The 15,105-nt window shown below is 40.4% G+C and overlaps 1 protein-coding gene across 1 annotated transcript in view; it reads right to left on the bottom strand.

Annotated features, from left to right (window-relative positions):
- LOC123985146 overlaps positions 1-15,105 on the bottom strand; it is an 87,495-nt gene that overhangs the window by 49,112 nt on the left and 23,278 nt on the right. The window contains exons 9-14 of the mRNA XM_046072547.1: positions 14,973-15,039; positions 14,764-14,841; positions 12,864-12,962; positions 9,942-10,027; positions 4,099-4,279; positions 1,556-2,513 (exon numbers count right to left, since the gene is read on the bottom strand). Coding sequence (XP_045928503.1) covers positions 1,556-2,513; positions 4,099-4,279; positions 9,942-10,027; positions 12,864-12,962; positions 14,764-14,841; positions 14,973-15,039 — 1,469 coding nt within the window. The remainder of the gene's footprint in view (positions 1-1,555; positions 2,514-4,098; positions 4,280-9,941; positions 10,028-12,863; positions 12,963-14,763; positions 14,842-14,972; positions 15,040-15,105) is intronic.

The raw sequence follows: 15,105 nt of genomic DNA, 5'->3' as shown, positions 1-15,105 counted from the left end.
TATGATGCCAGGCATTTAGATGGATACCATAACTTTGAATTTCATTTGATGATTTCACAGAAATGTGTTACTAAAACAACTTGTGTGTCTTGAGGTTGTTTGTGTTCCTTAGTTTAAATGAGGATCAATAACAATGCCATGACAATGTAGCTATATATATATATATATATATATATATATATATACATACATACATACATACATACATACACACACACACAGTGTATTTATTAGGGTAATTGCAAGACATTGCAGTACAAAATTGCCAAATTAGGTTTAAGGTCATGTAGAAAGATTGTCACCATTACATTTGGTTGACCACCAGGCAAGCTGATTTTTTACAGCTTTTTATATAATGTCCTGCTTGGTATGCATTTTGCAGACAAAAAATAAAGATCAGAATTGTTGTATGTTGTGTGTTAATGTTCAAAAATCACTATGACAATATATCGTTATCAGGTTTTTTAACGGCCTCAAAAAGCCAGTCAAAATATATATATTTTTTTTATCTATATATAGATATCTTCCAGTTTCAAAAGACTTTATTTATAAGAACATATACTACTTCATTTTACCATCATGCACCCTCACAGTTAAGTCCAAATACTTAAAAATGCAGGTAAGTCTCCTTACACCAAGCTTTGAACCTGTTCAAGATCAAAACCGTCCCAAGCCAAAGTCCAGTTCAAACCATTCAACGCCAGCTCCAATCACAGCAAGAATCAGATTTCAGAATTATGAGATACTGAAATCTCAGTGCCCAGATCTCATCGTTTGCAATCACGACAGCGGTGGCCATACCGATGCACAAACAGCGTGACTCTGCTCTGTTCAACCCAACGTGCACAGAGGTGATGAATGTGTACTTATCATGATCATGCAGTGTTGATCCTTCACCATCCAACATGCACCCGCAGCTCTCTCCACACACATAACTGCACCGAAACAATCTCTCGTTCTTTCTCGCAAATTCACTCACTTAGACAAACACACACAAGCTGAAAGAGAGAGAGTAGAGTTGTTTTGACAGATGTTTGCCTGTTAACTTTTGCAGCATTCCTTGCAAACCAACCAATTAGTCATACAGCCATGCTTCATATGAGACAAACTGGAACTAGCTCACTCCGTTTGTTTTCTTCTTTTCCTTCCTTTCTTCCCCGTCTCCTGTTTTTCCTCTCTCTCTCTCTCTGCCTCTGTCTCAACCCAGCAGTAAGACCAGGATAACACAGTGTGTGTGATGATGATGCGTGTCACTGGCATGTGGTCTGTCTGAGACCTGTCTCCTTACTGACCTGGATAATGATTCTACCATGTGGTTGCCCTGAGCATATGTGTGTGGATAATAAAGACAGGTTGTCAAGTATTACTCTCAGTGCCTTTACCAGAATTTTAGTAAGAAGAACATAACTAGACTCCTCAGAAAAACACTTGAGCTTCAGTGTTGAGTTGAGTAAGTGATGTCTAAACCTGATTTACTAAAACCTTTATGATTGTTAAATGATTCTGTCAGGAAGGCAGTCAGTTAGTTGAAGGAATGAGCAGCTGATTGACATACTTGCTGTGTTTCCAGAGGGTGACGGCGTGCTCTGCCCTGCGATGGACATGGGCGACACCTTCCGGACCAGCTGCTGCTCTCCGTGGTGAGGAGGCGCGGTTACCATGGCCGTCACGGTGGATACATTAGTACGATAAGCTGCCTTTCCTCCGGACATCTCTCCATCCCCCTCCTCATCCGAGTTATCGGAGTGCAAGGGGTTGGTGAAACTCAGGGCAGTCCTAACGGGAGTGGATGAGGAGGAGGAAGAGGAGGAGGAGAGGTGGGAGGAAGAGGAGGAGGACGAGGGAGCGACACGGTCTGAGGAGGAAGACGACGAGGAGGTTTTGGGGAACTGTTTTTCCGGGCTGCCGCAGGGCTGAGCCCACGCCGCGTGGCCGGCCTTCACCTCCGCCCGCTCTCCTCCCTGCGGCTCCCCCTTCTCGCTCTTCACAGGGAGGTGGTTCGGTCTGGCTAGGACGCCTCCGTCTATGTGACTCTCCCCATATCCGCCTGCTCCTCCCTCCGTGCCCGAGTCCTCTGACAGTGAGGAGCTAGACGTCAGCAGGGATTGGCCAGTGCGGGCTTTGAAGGCGTGGCTTCTATGCAGCATTGCTGCGCTGTTGGTTGTTCCGCTGCCTATTCCGGCTGCTACTCCGATGGAGGAGGAAGTGTCAAAACTACGTGGTCCTTCCTGTAGCGGCACCTTTTTAATCTCAATGCTCAGCTTCCTCTCGATCCGAGGAGCACCAGAACATTCAACGGCTGGGGAGAGGGGCGAGGAGGACGTCTGGCCTTGGCCCGATTCGGGTTTTGTCGATGAAGACAATTTGTTGTTATAGTTGTCATTGAGATCTAGATTTGAGACCTGAGTCTGCCGTTTTTGACTTAGTAGATCTTGGTCTTTCTGCTCTGTGTGACTTGTCTGCTTGTTTGGACTGGGTTCTGACTGGTTCTGATGCTTATCCACTTCTTTATTCTGAAAGGAAAGAGAAAAGATGAGGCATTTAAGAACCTTTTGCAAATGCAGAATTACCAACAAAACAACAGATATCTTGTGTTGGGGCATGTCTGGCTAGTAGCACACAGTGCACACAGTGCCAGCAAACCAATTTTAATATTTTATTCTAAAACGTGAACAGGGCAAGTCCTCTCAATTCAAACTCATTTTTACTGGTAAAAAACACCTACCATGTTTTTAGTAATTGCCCACAAAAGAAGACAAACAATATATAATATTGTGCCTAACAGAAAAAACACTCAGATCCAAGCATTTCTGGATTAACAGTTCCTTTAAAGCACTATGGTTACATTTAGAGTTGAAACAATTAATTGTTTAAATTCTTTTTCAAGCTAAAATGCCAAATTCTCTACATCTAGCTCCTGAATTTGTGAGGATTTGCTTTTTTCTTGTCTTTTGTTTTCTAATTTGGTGAGTGTCTGTATGATATGGACAAAAGCTATTTAAAAAGAAGGGATGAGCAGCTACCAGTTTAATGATAAATCAATGTAAAATTCCAGATGGCTAGTATTACCGTTACAAATTTATCACAGTTATCACAGTGTTTGATTGCCACGTTTTGAAAAACTCAAGGTAAATACTGTCTAGCATCAACTAAAGTTATCAACAGTTTCTCAGGCGCAGGTGCAGCATGCAACGTGGGTTTGTTTTGGGTTAATGAAAACAGAGCGGAAGGCAGTGACAGCACGCTCTGGAGATTTTTTCTGAGGTCTGAAGTGTGGTCGTATTCCGTTTTTTATAGCAGTACCACAACCCACTACTTTATTGCAAATGCAGGGCAAGTTAACTTTTAGCTCAATGTATGATGTAGGGACCGTGGAATGAGGGAACATGTCATGGTTTGTCTGTCTACCTTGCTGATAGCTTGTAAACTGAAACTCTCAGTGTTACCTGCTACTACTAAACTACACTACAAGTTGTTCTGCTGCTGTATGCATCGTGTGTCTGCAGACTATTTGCCCATTGCACATGATAAACACTTTATGTAGTTTAGTCACAAACATATTTTGTTCTTTTAAAATCCAGCAGTTGTTGAATTGGTTGTAAAAGTGTTGCTCATTTTAATTACTCATTACAATTACTAATTAATCACTGTCTTCCTAAGACTCGTCTGTATTTATGTCAGCTGTTCATGGGTGTCTTTGCATATGCTTTGTAACATCTTCAGTGTTAATGGTCTTCATATGTTTACATAAAGTATTGGCCGTTACTATTTAAATTTTTATGCAAACAAAAAGCGCACAGTACTGCTAAATTTATTTGTGGTTTTCAATATAAAACTTGGTGAAATGATTTCAGTGTATGTATCAGTACTTTTTGAACATTTACAGCACATTTCAACAAAACCGTGATAATACTGATAACCGTGATAATTTTGGTCACCATCATCGTGATGTCAACTTTTCATACCGTTTCATCTGTAAAAAATACCTAAACTTTGGACACTGGGAAACTTTGATAGAAGTGTTTCTCTATTTTAAAAATATTTACGTAAAAACCCTAGTTCAATTAAAAATGCATGTTCCTGTATATGCAGATTCACCTGCGTCTGCGTGGTAGCCAGGACGTGTATGACAGGTTTGGGGTGGTAGCGGTCATTGTCCTGCCGTACATTGGTGACGGTGGGGAAGGCCGAAGGGGGCGATGGGGTCAGAATGGGGGGTACAGGGTGAGGCTCTGGGGGCTGGAGTATCTCCTCTTTTACGTCACCTTCTGCCTGAGAACTAGACAGAGACAGATAGAGAAGGAGCTCAGTTAATAGGAAAAAAAGAACCAAAACCAGACAAGCTTTTTACTGAATTGATATTACACACTGACAGACAGACAGACTTTTGATGCTCTTTAATAAGACATGTCCATCCCACAGAGCCCACAATGTTACACAGATGCTATAATTAAAACACCAAACTCAAAGCCAAAATTGTATATTCACAGAGAAAGACTGTGAAGGAAAACTCACTCATTCACAAACCAACATATTTTGCTTTTACGTTATAATACAAGACGTCAAATGTTTAGTACAAACCTTGTCTATTTGCTTTAGATAAAAAGAAACCGCTCTGATTGAGCCTTAAAGAAATGTTTTGAGGACTGTGGTTCAGAATGATGAAAAGTTTCATCATCCAGACATTTGGACAGCCATGCTTAAATTATTCTGTCTAAAAACAAACGAATTAAGCCAAGATGATGAAACAAACTTACACTAAATTTTTTTAATACATGAATGAAACTCAAAGGTAGTTTCTGTTCATGTTGTGAAGCTTAGATTCCGACCACTAGGTGGCAGAATAAAAAAACAAACAAACCAGCAATATGCTCATAGTATGCCTGAGAAAAATGTCCTTTGATTGTAGGTTCCCACTGACAGCTCTCGCCCATATTGTGTGGATTTAAGGTAGACATGATCTGTAGATATTAAAATAATTTGTACAGCACCTTTCACACAAGACATGCAAGTGCTTAACAATGAAGAAATCAGATGCACTGAGTGCTTCACATGAAAACAGGAAGAATGCCATAATTAATGGGATATAAGATGGCCACTTGGTAATAATAATAAAGTTTTAAAAATAGAATACATTAAATTGAGTAAAATACAGCATTTTAAAAGAAGTGCAGCAGTGCAATACAAAGATTTTTCTGCTCCGGTCTGTATCAGGAAAGCCATAGCTGGTGAAGTGAAAAGATATGTTTTAGCTTCCTTTTAAAAATATTTAGCAAGCCATAGATGTTAAGAAAACTGAAACAGACTGCCTTTGTGCTTTGTAATTTATATTTCTGGAACTGCAGTGCAGAGTCAAAGACACATCTCCCAAGGGGCTATTAATTTATTGTATTATTTTCTACTCTATTGTATTCTATTCTTTTCTGTTCGGCAGCATACTAAGGGAAGTGTCGGTCCATGCCAAAGAGGAGGTGTCTTTTCAGCTACCAAAGCTCACAAGAGGTCATCTACCAGCTAGTTCAGTGCATGCTTGTGTTAGTATAGCATAGCATCTACAGTAAGAGTGATTTCTAGTGTACAGTTATGTGTCTTTTGGTGATGTGCTTCTACACTACTTACAGGATGGCGAGGTTCTGACTGAGCTAGCCACACAGTGATGGAAAGTTAAACATTAAGATATTGTTCCACTCCACATAATATACATTTACATATGCATTGCAAATATATAGACACAGGAAGAAAAAAAAAAACAGCGAAAGGATGTGGTGGTGTGCTAAATCAAGAGCACATGACTGAAGCCAGAGCTAAAAGTAGGATTGCACATGATGCTGTGTGTGTGTGTGGATTGAAGACATATAGACAGTCAGACACAGCGAGGAGTATGCATACACACACACACACACGCCTGTTTTATTTATTTATTTTATTTAAATTCTTCATATCTCTTTTTTTTTCCTTTTTCTCTGTTGTGTATTTTTGTTTACTGTTGTGTATTTTTGTTTATTTATGATTCTCTATTCTTCGTTTTTCATAGTGATGAAATGAAATGTGGCAAAGGCATGTTGAATGCACTAATAATAGGAAATCATTCCTAAGCTGTTTGACTTAATTGCTAAATACAGTAATGCTAAAATAATAAATTTTGTTATAATACTGAGGAGGGAGGTCAGAGGTCTTCATTGCTGGAGAATTGCTGAGATTAAGGTCAAGTCTAGCCAAGCTTTTCTAACCACCAGAATCTAAAGTCATCTCTTATGGCTCACATATTGCTCATTTCTGCCCCCCATGTTAAAACATTATTTAAACAAGAACACTGCTGTTTTACTCCTTTGGACCTTTTTTTAATATAAACATAAATTACCCATGAGAAATTTCTTCTTCCGTATCATCTTCCTGGTCCCGAGCAAGGAGGAGATACATTTAATAATAACATACACGATTTCCACCGGTGCCGATTGTTTCCATGGGGATATGAATCTTTCAGATGCCACAAGTTCATTCAAGCTTATATTGTCTCAATAAGATCAGATATGGCTAAAACGATTCCTAGGGGGATGCTGAGCTATTACAGGAGCAGACACTTATAAGTCACAGTAAAGCAAATCAGCCAGAGTCCACAAATAAAAAAGGACACTGAGGTCACAGGCACAAACCACAGGACATCCACGAAAAGGATTTACATCAAGTGAGTAAGTGAAAAGTACCAGTGCTTAGCTTTCACTGCCAAACCAAAAAAAAAATCTGTTTAACTGTAGAAAATGAGCAGACTTCAATGCATGTTGTGCCGTAATATCACTTCCTCACATCTGTACATCAGTGGCCACAACTGACAAAAAACACACATATGTTCAAGTTTCTCTAACTTTTGCCCATATTTCTGCAACACTTGATTTTTAGTCCCCTTTTTAGCATTTATAGGCAGTATATTAAAAAAGTAATAAATGGTTTATAACACACTGAATGTCGTTGTAAGCAGATATGAGTTATTAATGTATTTGTCGACTACTATAACAGGTTCTGTGGGTATCCATAAGTGGAGGTGTGTGTAGACAACTAACCATACACTCCCAAATTCTTCCACTTTTGCTGAACATTAAAAACCCCTACAGGTATCCATACTGTAAAGGCATGCTGCTGGTGACACAGTTAAGAGCTAACCTTGGACCACACACACCTAAACCTCCTACACACAAACACATGTGTATGCACACAGTTGCACGCCTTCACAAGAACTTGAGATTTATGCACTAACGCCACCCACACTCACATAAATGCACAATCACACACACCAAAAGCGCACTGTGCCCTCCACACACGAACTCCAGAGGGAAGGTGCTGCATATATAATCAGAGCTGGTTCCCAGTGGGGCCTGCACGCATTCATTAGAGACGGGACGCGCTAGAAGGGGCCAAAGCTTGAAGAGACGCGTCCTGGTTTCAGGTTGCGCTGAGGATAGATTTGTGCAGACAACCAAGAGAAGTAGCGTACCGCAAACTCAAACCACCCGTGTTAGATGATTATCAATTTGACGTTCTGCAAATCAGAAGACCTAACAATTAAAAAAGGCTAACCACGGCAATGTTGCTACAAAAGATGTCTGCCAGTTCCAACAATAAGGCCTCAAGTGCCTTGGCTGTAGAGCTGCAGCACTCAAAAGACACCTCTAAAATATTGATTTATGAATAGCAATTTTATTTTATTTTCCTTAAAAAGCTTACATCAGTATGTTCTATGATTTTTTTTGTAGGATTTGTAGGGGTTGATGGACATCCACTGCATTGGGAGAGTATGGTTTGTGTTATTGACTGACAGGTTAAACCCACCTGTCACACACACTAAATGGTATTCTCTCTCTTTTATTCGACAGCACAACGAGAAATTTGCTAGGAGGATTAAACCTCCAATTTTACTCCTATTTTTTATGCTGTTTGAATGCTTTATTTAGCTCCCCCCTTTTCAACAACTTTGATCAACAAATAAGTACACAAGACTAAGAGTCTGACAAAAAAACATTAAATGCCACCTTTTGGTACTTGACAGCATGAATGTTGTTCCTCAAAGGTAAGTTGCTTCTGACAAAATGAGCAAATGTAATGTATTGTAATCTAATGACAGTTTTCAATATCTGAGAGAGGGTATGACTTATCAGGGCGTGGCTGTGAATGTGTGTATTTACGTTATAGCCATCACTCAGCATCTATGACCTTGATGCCAGCCTCATTAGAGTTCCTGCAGTTTCTTTCTCTCACAAAAACGACAAAAATCCCGCACAAGCACTTACACTACTGACACTGCTGAAGTGACACAAGGGGAGTGTAGCCGGGAGAATGTGGACCATGCTGGTAAAAATAGCTCTGACCATCATTAGAAAACTCCCAGGCTTAAACTAGGCCTTGAGATTTTTTCTTTAGGAAACTGACGGATGACGCAGCAAGCCACGTACGACATAGACACAGCGTGCGATTTAAGAGTGAGATGAGAAGGGAGAGACCCACATATTCCTGACAGTCGGGCTCTGTCCCACTTCCAGGAAGGCTTTCTAGTTTGGCAGCAGTTCAAATTAGTATGTTTTACTTAGAGCAGGAAAGAAACTTTTCAGTAAACAGATCACTTGCAGCTACATCCCAAAATTAGGACCTCTGAAAAATGTTTGCTTTCCCATCAAACCGGCTGGTGCAGTAGACAAATTCAGCACACCAACAGCATGATAATTTTAGCAGTAGGAGAACACAAGAAACGTCATGTTGGCTCCAATAAATTGTTTCTCTAGTGTTACAAAGGTTTAGAATTGGGCGTCAAATTAAAATGAACATTGGTCCAGAGTAACGAACAAAGATATATAAATGAAATCACACAGATAAGCAGATGAGCAAAGGATTCACGCATTCAGTCCTGTCGAACTGGACATTTTAGACAATGCTTCCAGCAGCAGGTAATTAAGTGAAACAGTCTCCTGGCAACAAGACGTCCTCTGTGACATTATAGCAACAGCACTGAGGCAACTCCTTGAGCATCTATGGGGCTTGTTTAAAAAGTTGTACTTATTGCTGCAGTAACAGCTTTCTGTGGATAAATCATAAGAGGGACTGAAGATGAACTGGCTGAGAGAAAAGTGGTGCACAAAACCTCCTGGGCACATGTAGAAAAATAAAAAATGAGACGAGAGGGAGGAAAGGGAGCAGTGAGAAGGAGAGAGGGGAGAAGACAGCACGAGAAAGGAATGAGGGGGGGAGAAAATGCGGAACATTTGCCAAAGAAAGAAAGAGTTATAGGGGAAAACACAGAGAACATGTATGTGTAACAGATACAGAGTGTGTATGTTTGAAACCATATGCCTGAAAGTGTGAAAAGGCGTGCGTTTGTTCTCAAAGTGGCGGAGATGAAAGATATAGAACAGTTCTACATCAACTAGCCCTCGGGTTGTGGCACATGCAACACTTGTGGAGTGTTGCAGAGTATTGTTAAGTGTTGCAAAATTATCTATAAATACAGCTCCTCCGCAGGCCACAACAGTTGCTAACAGCCAAACAGAAGTTAACTTCAGTAAAGTGGGAGTATCTGTGGGCTGACAGGGAACTAAGGTGTCAGAAAGCTCTGGGTCGTTTGGGGCGAAAACAACGCCTGCTGCTTCCGTTCGGTCAGTTTAATATGTTTTCATTGTGTGCTTCACACAAACTGTGGAGCTGTGATTTTTTTTATTTTTTTGTTCATCCTACAAAACACAACACCCACTGTGTTCAGTGACGGACCACTTCACACCTACTGTTCACTTCGGCATGAGCCTGTTCATTCATCTGTGTGGAGGATGAGTGTGGGGTTATTCTACATCCATTTTGCAAGTGACAAGTATCTTGTGATCTTTAATAAAGTTGACGAGAAGAGACTTGACTAGATTAGCTACTATATCAGCTAATAAGGTAAAAAAGTTGGACTGTCTTACCTGCGTATGCGGGGAGGCTTTGGAGGCGGCGTGTCCCATCTCTCATCATTTGAATGTTGGCCTGCTTTATTTGGACTGCTTTCATCCTGGACAACACACACACACACCCACACACCCACACACACACTTGAGTCTGACTTTGAGCTTGTGTTTTCATATAAAAAGAGCCGGGGCTGCTACACTGCTCAGCTCAGCTGCTACGTGAAAAAAGATATTGCAGTATGGAAATGGCAAAGATATGTTTGAGGTTGTTTAGACAGTGTGTCCCGTTGCATAAGTTGCGCTGACAAGTTTGATACAGCTGTAAAATGATGAATGAACGAGCTGCAGCAAGAGTGCTGGTATTTTCAGTCTGAAAGCAATCCGAATGTCTCAAAACCTTCTTGTGGTTCTGTGTATGTATGCATGTATAATAGACGGAAATATGCAGAAAGACTTGTTTCAACCATCTGTATGACTTCACAATACACATACTTTACCTTTGAAATAGCTGTTCACGTTGTAACAGCGATTGTTTTTTATAATTTCTGTTGAAAATATAAAGCAGCTCTTTCTCCAACTACTCTCTACTAACGCTCTTTTGTCTCTGCTACATTTTGCAGAAAGTTGCAACAAAATTTCTTCACCGAAGGATCAAAATTGCTTCTGCAAGACGCTCTCCTCCCGACTATTGTTCGCTCTCTTCCTCTCAGCTGTCGCCTTCCTCCTCCTCCTCCTCCTCCTCCTCTCCTCCCCCATGACTCATTAATCTGACTCACTCTCCACTCTGATAATGAGAAGATGACGAGACAACTTCAGCAGTCATGAACTCAAGACAGAGGGGGCAAATCAGGCTACTTCAGCCGTATGAGTCTGCTGGGGAACTAGTGTGATCACATTCACCACACATGATAGATTATATCTCATCTGGCCGTATATGCACAGTATGCCCATGTGTGTTGTGAGTATCATTTGGTAGGAATATTTCCAGCAAACAATGGCGCCTGCGTGACAGCAGAAAAACGTGTGTGGGATGTGTGTATGTGTAGGCTTATTGTTCGTACTGCCATCGAGAGCACCTATGTGGGTGTTTTAGTCACTAACAATGGCTGACTGGACATGAGTCAGTGTGTATGGACTGAGTCAGTACTGTACACTGATAATGTTTTGCTGACCGCGCGCGTGTGCGTGTGTGTGCTTTCTTCAACTTGTAACTTTGTCAGATAATGACATGGTTATAATGAGTAACAACAAACTTGTAACTGGAGTTGTTTTCTTCTACTATACACGCCACCCCTCAATACACACACCTACTCTTAAGAAATGATTAATAGCACTAAGTTGTAAACATGTAGTACAGTTATCTAAACATGTAGCAATGTAAAGGATAGTACAGTACAGTACAGCGGACTAGCTTGTCCCCATTTAAGAGATACTGAAAGATATTCTAGGATTTTAGGTAACAGTTTATAAAGTGTGTCAGCTGAGTCTAATGTAAACGTGTGTTTGTGTGACCGTCTCCTGCAAGGGTCTCACTTTCCCAACGGATGCGTGTCTATTCTCAGACTCAAAGTGCATTATGGGAGAGGGGTGATGTCATCAGAGCTTCCTTAGCAGGAAGTCAATCCTGGATTGCTGCCAATGCACTCTCTCATCGTCTCTCCGTGTCCTCTGTGTCTTTAGGTTTGTCAATCTTGCACACTGACCCTTCTTTGCTCTGGCTTTCTGCCTTTTGTCTTGTCATATTTACATAACAGTGTTAGCAGCACTACTAGTTTAACTACATTTTCCAGTAGCGGTGAGGTTGGCATTTTAAAAATCACATAACCTTTACAGAAGAGCTATTTCTTTTTTCACTAAGTAGTGGGGCAACGCAACCAAATGCTACAGCTGGCCGTCTTGTGTTTCAGGAGAGGATCAATCAAGCAGACTGGTATGCCAGAACAGGGCTGACCTACAACCAACTTGTCTCAAAAGAAGCAGGGCGAGAACAGGTCTGGTGCCCCGGTCCCTTACTTTAATACAATAATAATGCATTTGTTTGTAATATTAATCAACAGCAGAGGCTTTCTGTAACCCTGGATGTGAAGTAGCTTCAGTGTTTTAAGCTACTTTTTCAGGGTAGCCTGTAGTGTTTCTGTAGCTTCATTAGTTCCAATGAAGAGCAGCTTGAAGCTTCACCGACTAGAGTTTCAAAAGTAGATTCCCAGTGATAATGTGTGTTGAAGGATAGGAGCTATGGATCAGTGATCAACTATGGATTTATTATTGTCATCTGTCTGTCACCTGCAATGTTTCAACACCACATAGGATTTTTTTTTTTTTTTTTTACCACTTCTTTGATTTTCTAAATATTTTATATTTGTCACATAAGTAAACTTTTTGGTTTGGTTGTACTTCTAGTGCAATAGGAGGAGGAACAGGGCCAAGTAAGGACACATCGCATATGGTGCATGTGTTTCTTGTTTAATGAAATGTATGGGGTTGATTGTTCTTATGTAGTTTGTATGATGCTTTGGCAACATTGTTCTTACATTCATGCCAATAAAGCTAATTTGAATTGAATTGTTGGTGTGTGTGTGGCTGGGGGCAATGGAGGACAGTGTGAAGTAAATAAGAATGAGGGCGGGGGTGACTGATAGAGCAAAGTTTTTTTTCTAGCTCTTTAAAATAGGTCTGTATTTAGTCTTCTGAGACTACCCAATAGAGGAGAGATTCCTCGCTTTTTGGCACAAACTCTGTGACGCTTTCTTCTTCTTTGTCTGTGTAAAGAGCAAAGTTTTCTGACGGCCTCTCGTCCCTCTCCTCTATTCCTTCTACCCTCTCCCTCCCCTGTGACTAATTATTTGTGTTTTCTTTTGCTGCTCCGAGTGTGTTACTCAGCGACATCCTGTCTTTCTTTAACACCAGACAGCATGTGCAGTGTGTATGTGCATGTCATACCATGCCATCGTGGATCTGCGTGTTGGTGCAGCTCTCCAGTTGCTGCAGTTGTTTCTCAAAGAGCTGGGCAATCGCTCGATGAACTAACTCATACTGCTCCTGGAGAGAGAAAGACAAAGAAAGAGAGAGCGAGAAGAAGAGGAAGAAGAAAGAGACATGATGAGGCAGAGAGAGGGAAAAAAGTGTTTGGGTGTAAATGGAGGAGAGGTAAGGAGAGGGACAAGAGAGGAAAAACAAAAAAAGAGTTTCAGGAAATCAATATCAAAGCTAAAACATTATCCATGTTTATACTCAAAAACATCCATTTACAAGTATATGAAATGAAACCTCTGTGTAAACAATGGAAAGCCCTTCACTGATGCACACTGATTTAATCCAGTTACTTTCTAGCTAGAGCAGTAAGAGTATTGCACCACATTTTCATTGAATTCAAACCTGTGTCATTTAACAGGGCTTAAGTTCCCTCTGAATGTCAGAACATGTGCGTGGGAGGGACACACCATAAATAAGGGACAAAACAGCACAGGGTGCTTTGTTATGCAGAAACACTCATTATTTTGAATGTTATGCCACCTAGAGAGACAAATATTACTAAATGTAAGTTATATATACAGCTGGGAATTACCTTTCCACTGTATTTAACTCCACCCACACCCATGTCAAAACTGTGGCAAAACAACCTCAACCGGTTACATCTAAAGACGGGAATCTCCGCTAAACAGGCAGAAATCCTTTTTCAACCTGGTGTGTAGCAGGTAAAACAGGAATGAAGAGACCTGGAGAAAACACTGCTACAACAGAATAACTGTCACTCAGACAAACTGAACAATATAAAAGGGAATTCCTTAAAACTTTAACACAGTAATAAGATACTAGATATAACTCTAAGGCTTACATCTACACTACTTTCGTTTTAAAGTGCATCACTGTTGCTATGTTTTGGCCTGCCATCCAGACTGAAACGGCGAATCCAACACCTAAACGGAGAAGTTTCAAAATGCTGTCGGCCTCGTTTTCAGTAGCGTATTAGTGCGGACAGGCGAAAACTACTACTGACAGTGCTGTTGTTTTGGTATTTGGTACTGTCCTGTGCAAATAAGACTTTAACACTTGTACTGCCCAAGTCGCCGTATTTTTTCTTTGCAACAACTCTTAATCTGTTTTTCTGCAACTTCATAGTAACACCCATGCGCATCAGCATGTGAGTGCAGGGATTTTCCCAGATCAATCAGACACACAGCAAAAACTTTGAAACTGTCAAAAATGGTCTATTGTGCTTGTATCATACTGCGCATACCTTGGCGGTCTTTTTGACACACTAAAAGTCACCAAGTACAATGCGTCAATAAGGTAAACATCCTTTTTAAACGCTGAAAATGAATGAAACATTATGATTGCATCTTTTGCACAATGCAAATAGTTGCAGTATCTGCAATGTCCTTACAGGTTTAGTATTGCCTACTTGCTTCATTTCCAAAACAATTGCAAGCTTTTTGTGCAGGAACTAAATGTTTTCAAACATCTAGTTGAGACAATTTCAGCTTGTGGAAATCTATTCATTTGATAACCAGACTAATATCATATTATCTATAATAGTATGTTTAGTATATATGTATATGTATAGTATATGTAATAGTATATTGTACTATACTATACTATAATATCATATAATCCAAGGTCCTTTGTGTGAAGGCTTGGAAAATATGGCTGCAGCAACACTTTTGGATACCTAAATGCATCACTGCAAATTAGGATTTTAATAACCTATCTTTATTCTACAAATTAACAACTTTGTCTTAAATGTTGCATTTCACTCAGCTTAAACTGACCTCAGAGCAGTATGAATGCAAAGTACTGTCCTGTGTGTAAAAATAAAGACAAATTAAAACTAAAAACAAACCTTGGTCTGAACAGCAGAGTGTCGTTGCGTCCTCATCTCTTGTATCAACCGAAAAACATTAAAATCTTCTGGTATTTTCTTTAAAAGCACACAACACAAAAAAAGGGTTAATAATCACTTGAATCTTAACATTTAGTGCGTAAAAAGTGTGTGTTTGTATTTGGTATGTTTTAGGTTACGTGTAGGAATGTGCGTGTGTGTTCACATACCCCAGCTTTGAGGAGGTTCCATGTGTAGTCGATAGCACAGATAGCGCCCGTCCTTCCACAGCCTGCACTGTAAAGCCACAGTCATATAAATTAGATTAAACAGACAGACACTCTCGAGCTTCCTCAATTACAA

The sequence above is a fragment of the Micropterus dolomieu genome, linkage group LG16 (assembly GCF_021292245.1).
Source record: "Micropterus dolomieu isolate WLL.071019.BEF.003 ecotype Adirondacks linkage group LG16, ASM2129224v1, whole genome shotgun sequence".
Classification (NCBI taxonomy): domain Eukaryota; kingdom Metazoa; phylum Chordata; class Actinopteri; order Centrarchiformes; family Centrarchidae; genus Micropterus; species Micropterus dolomieu.
This window is presented reverse-complemented; position numbering and strand designations above follow the sequence as displayed.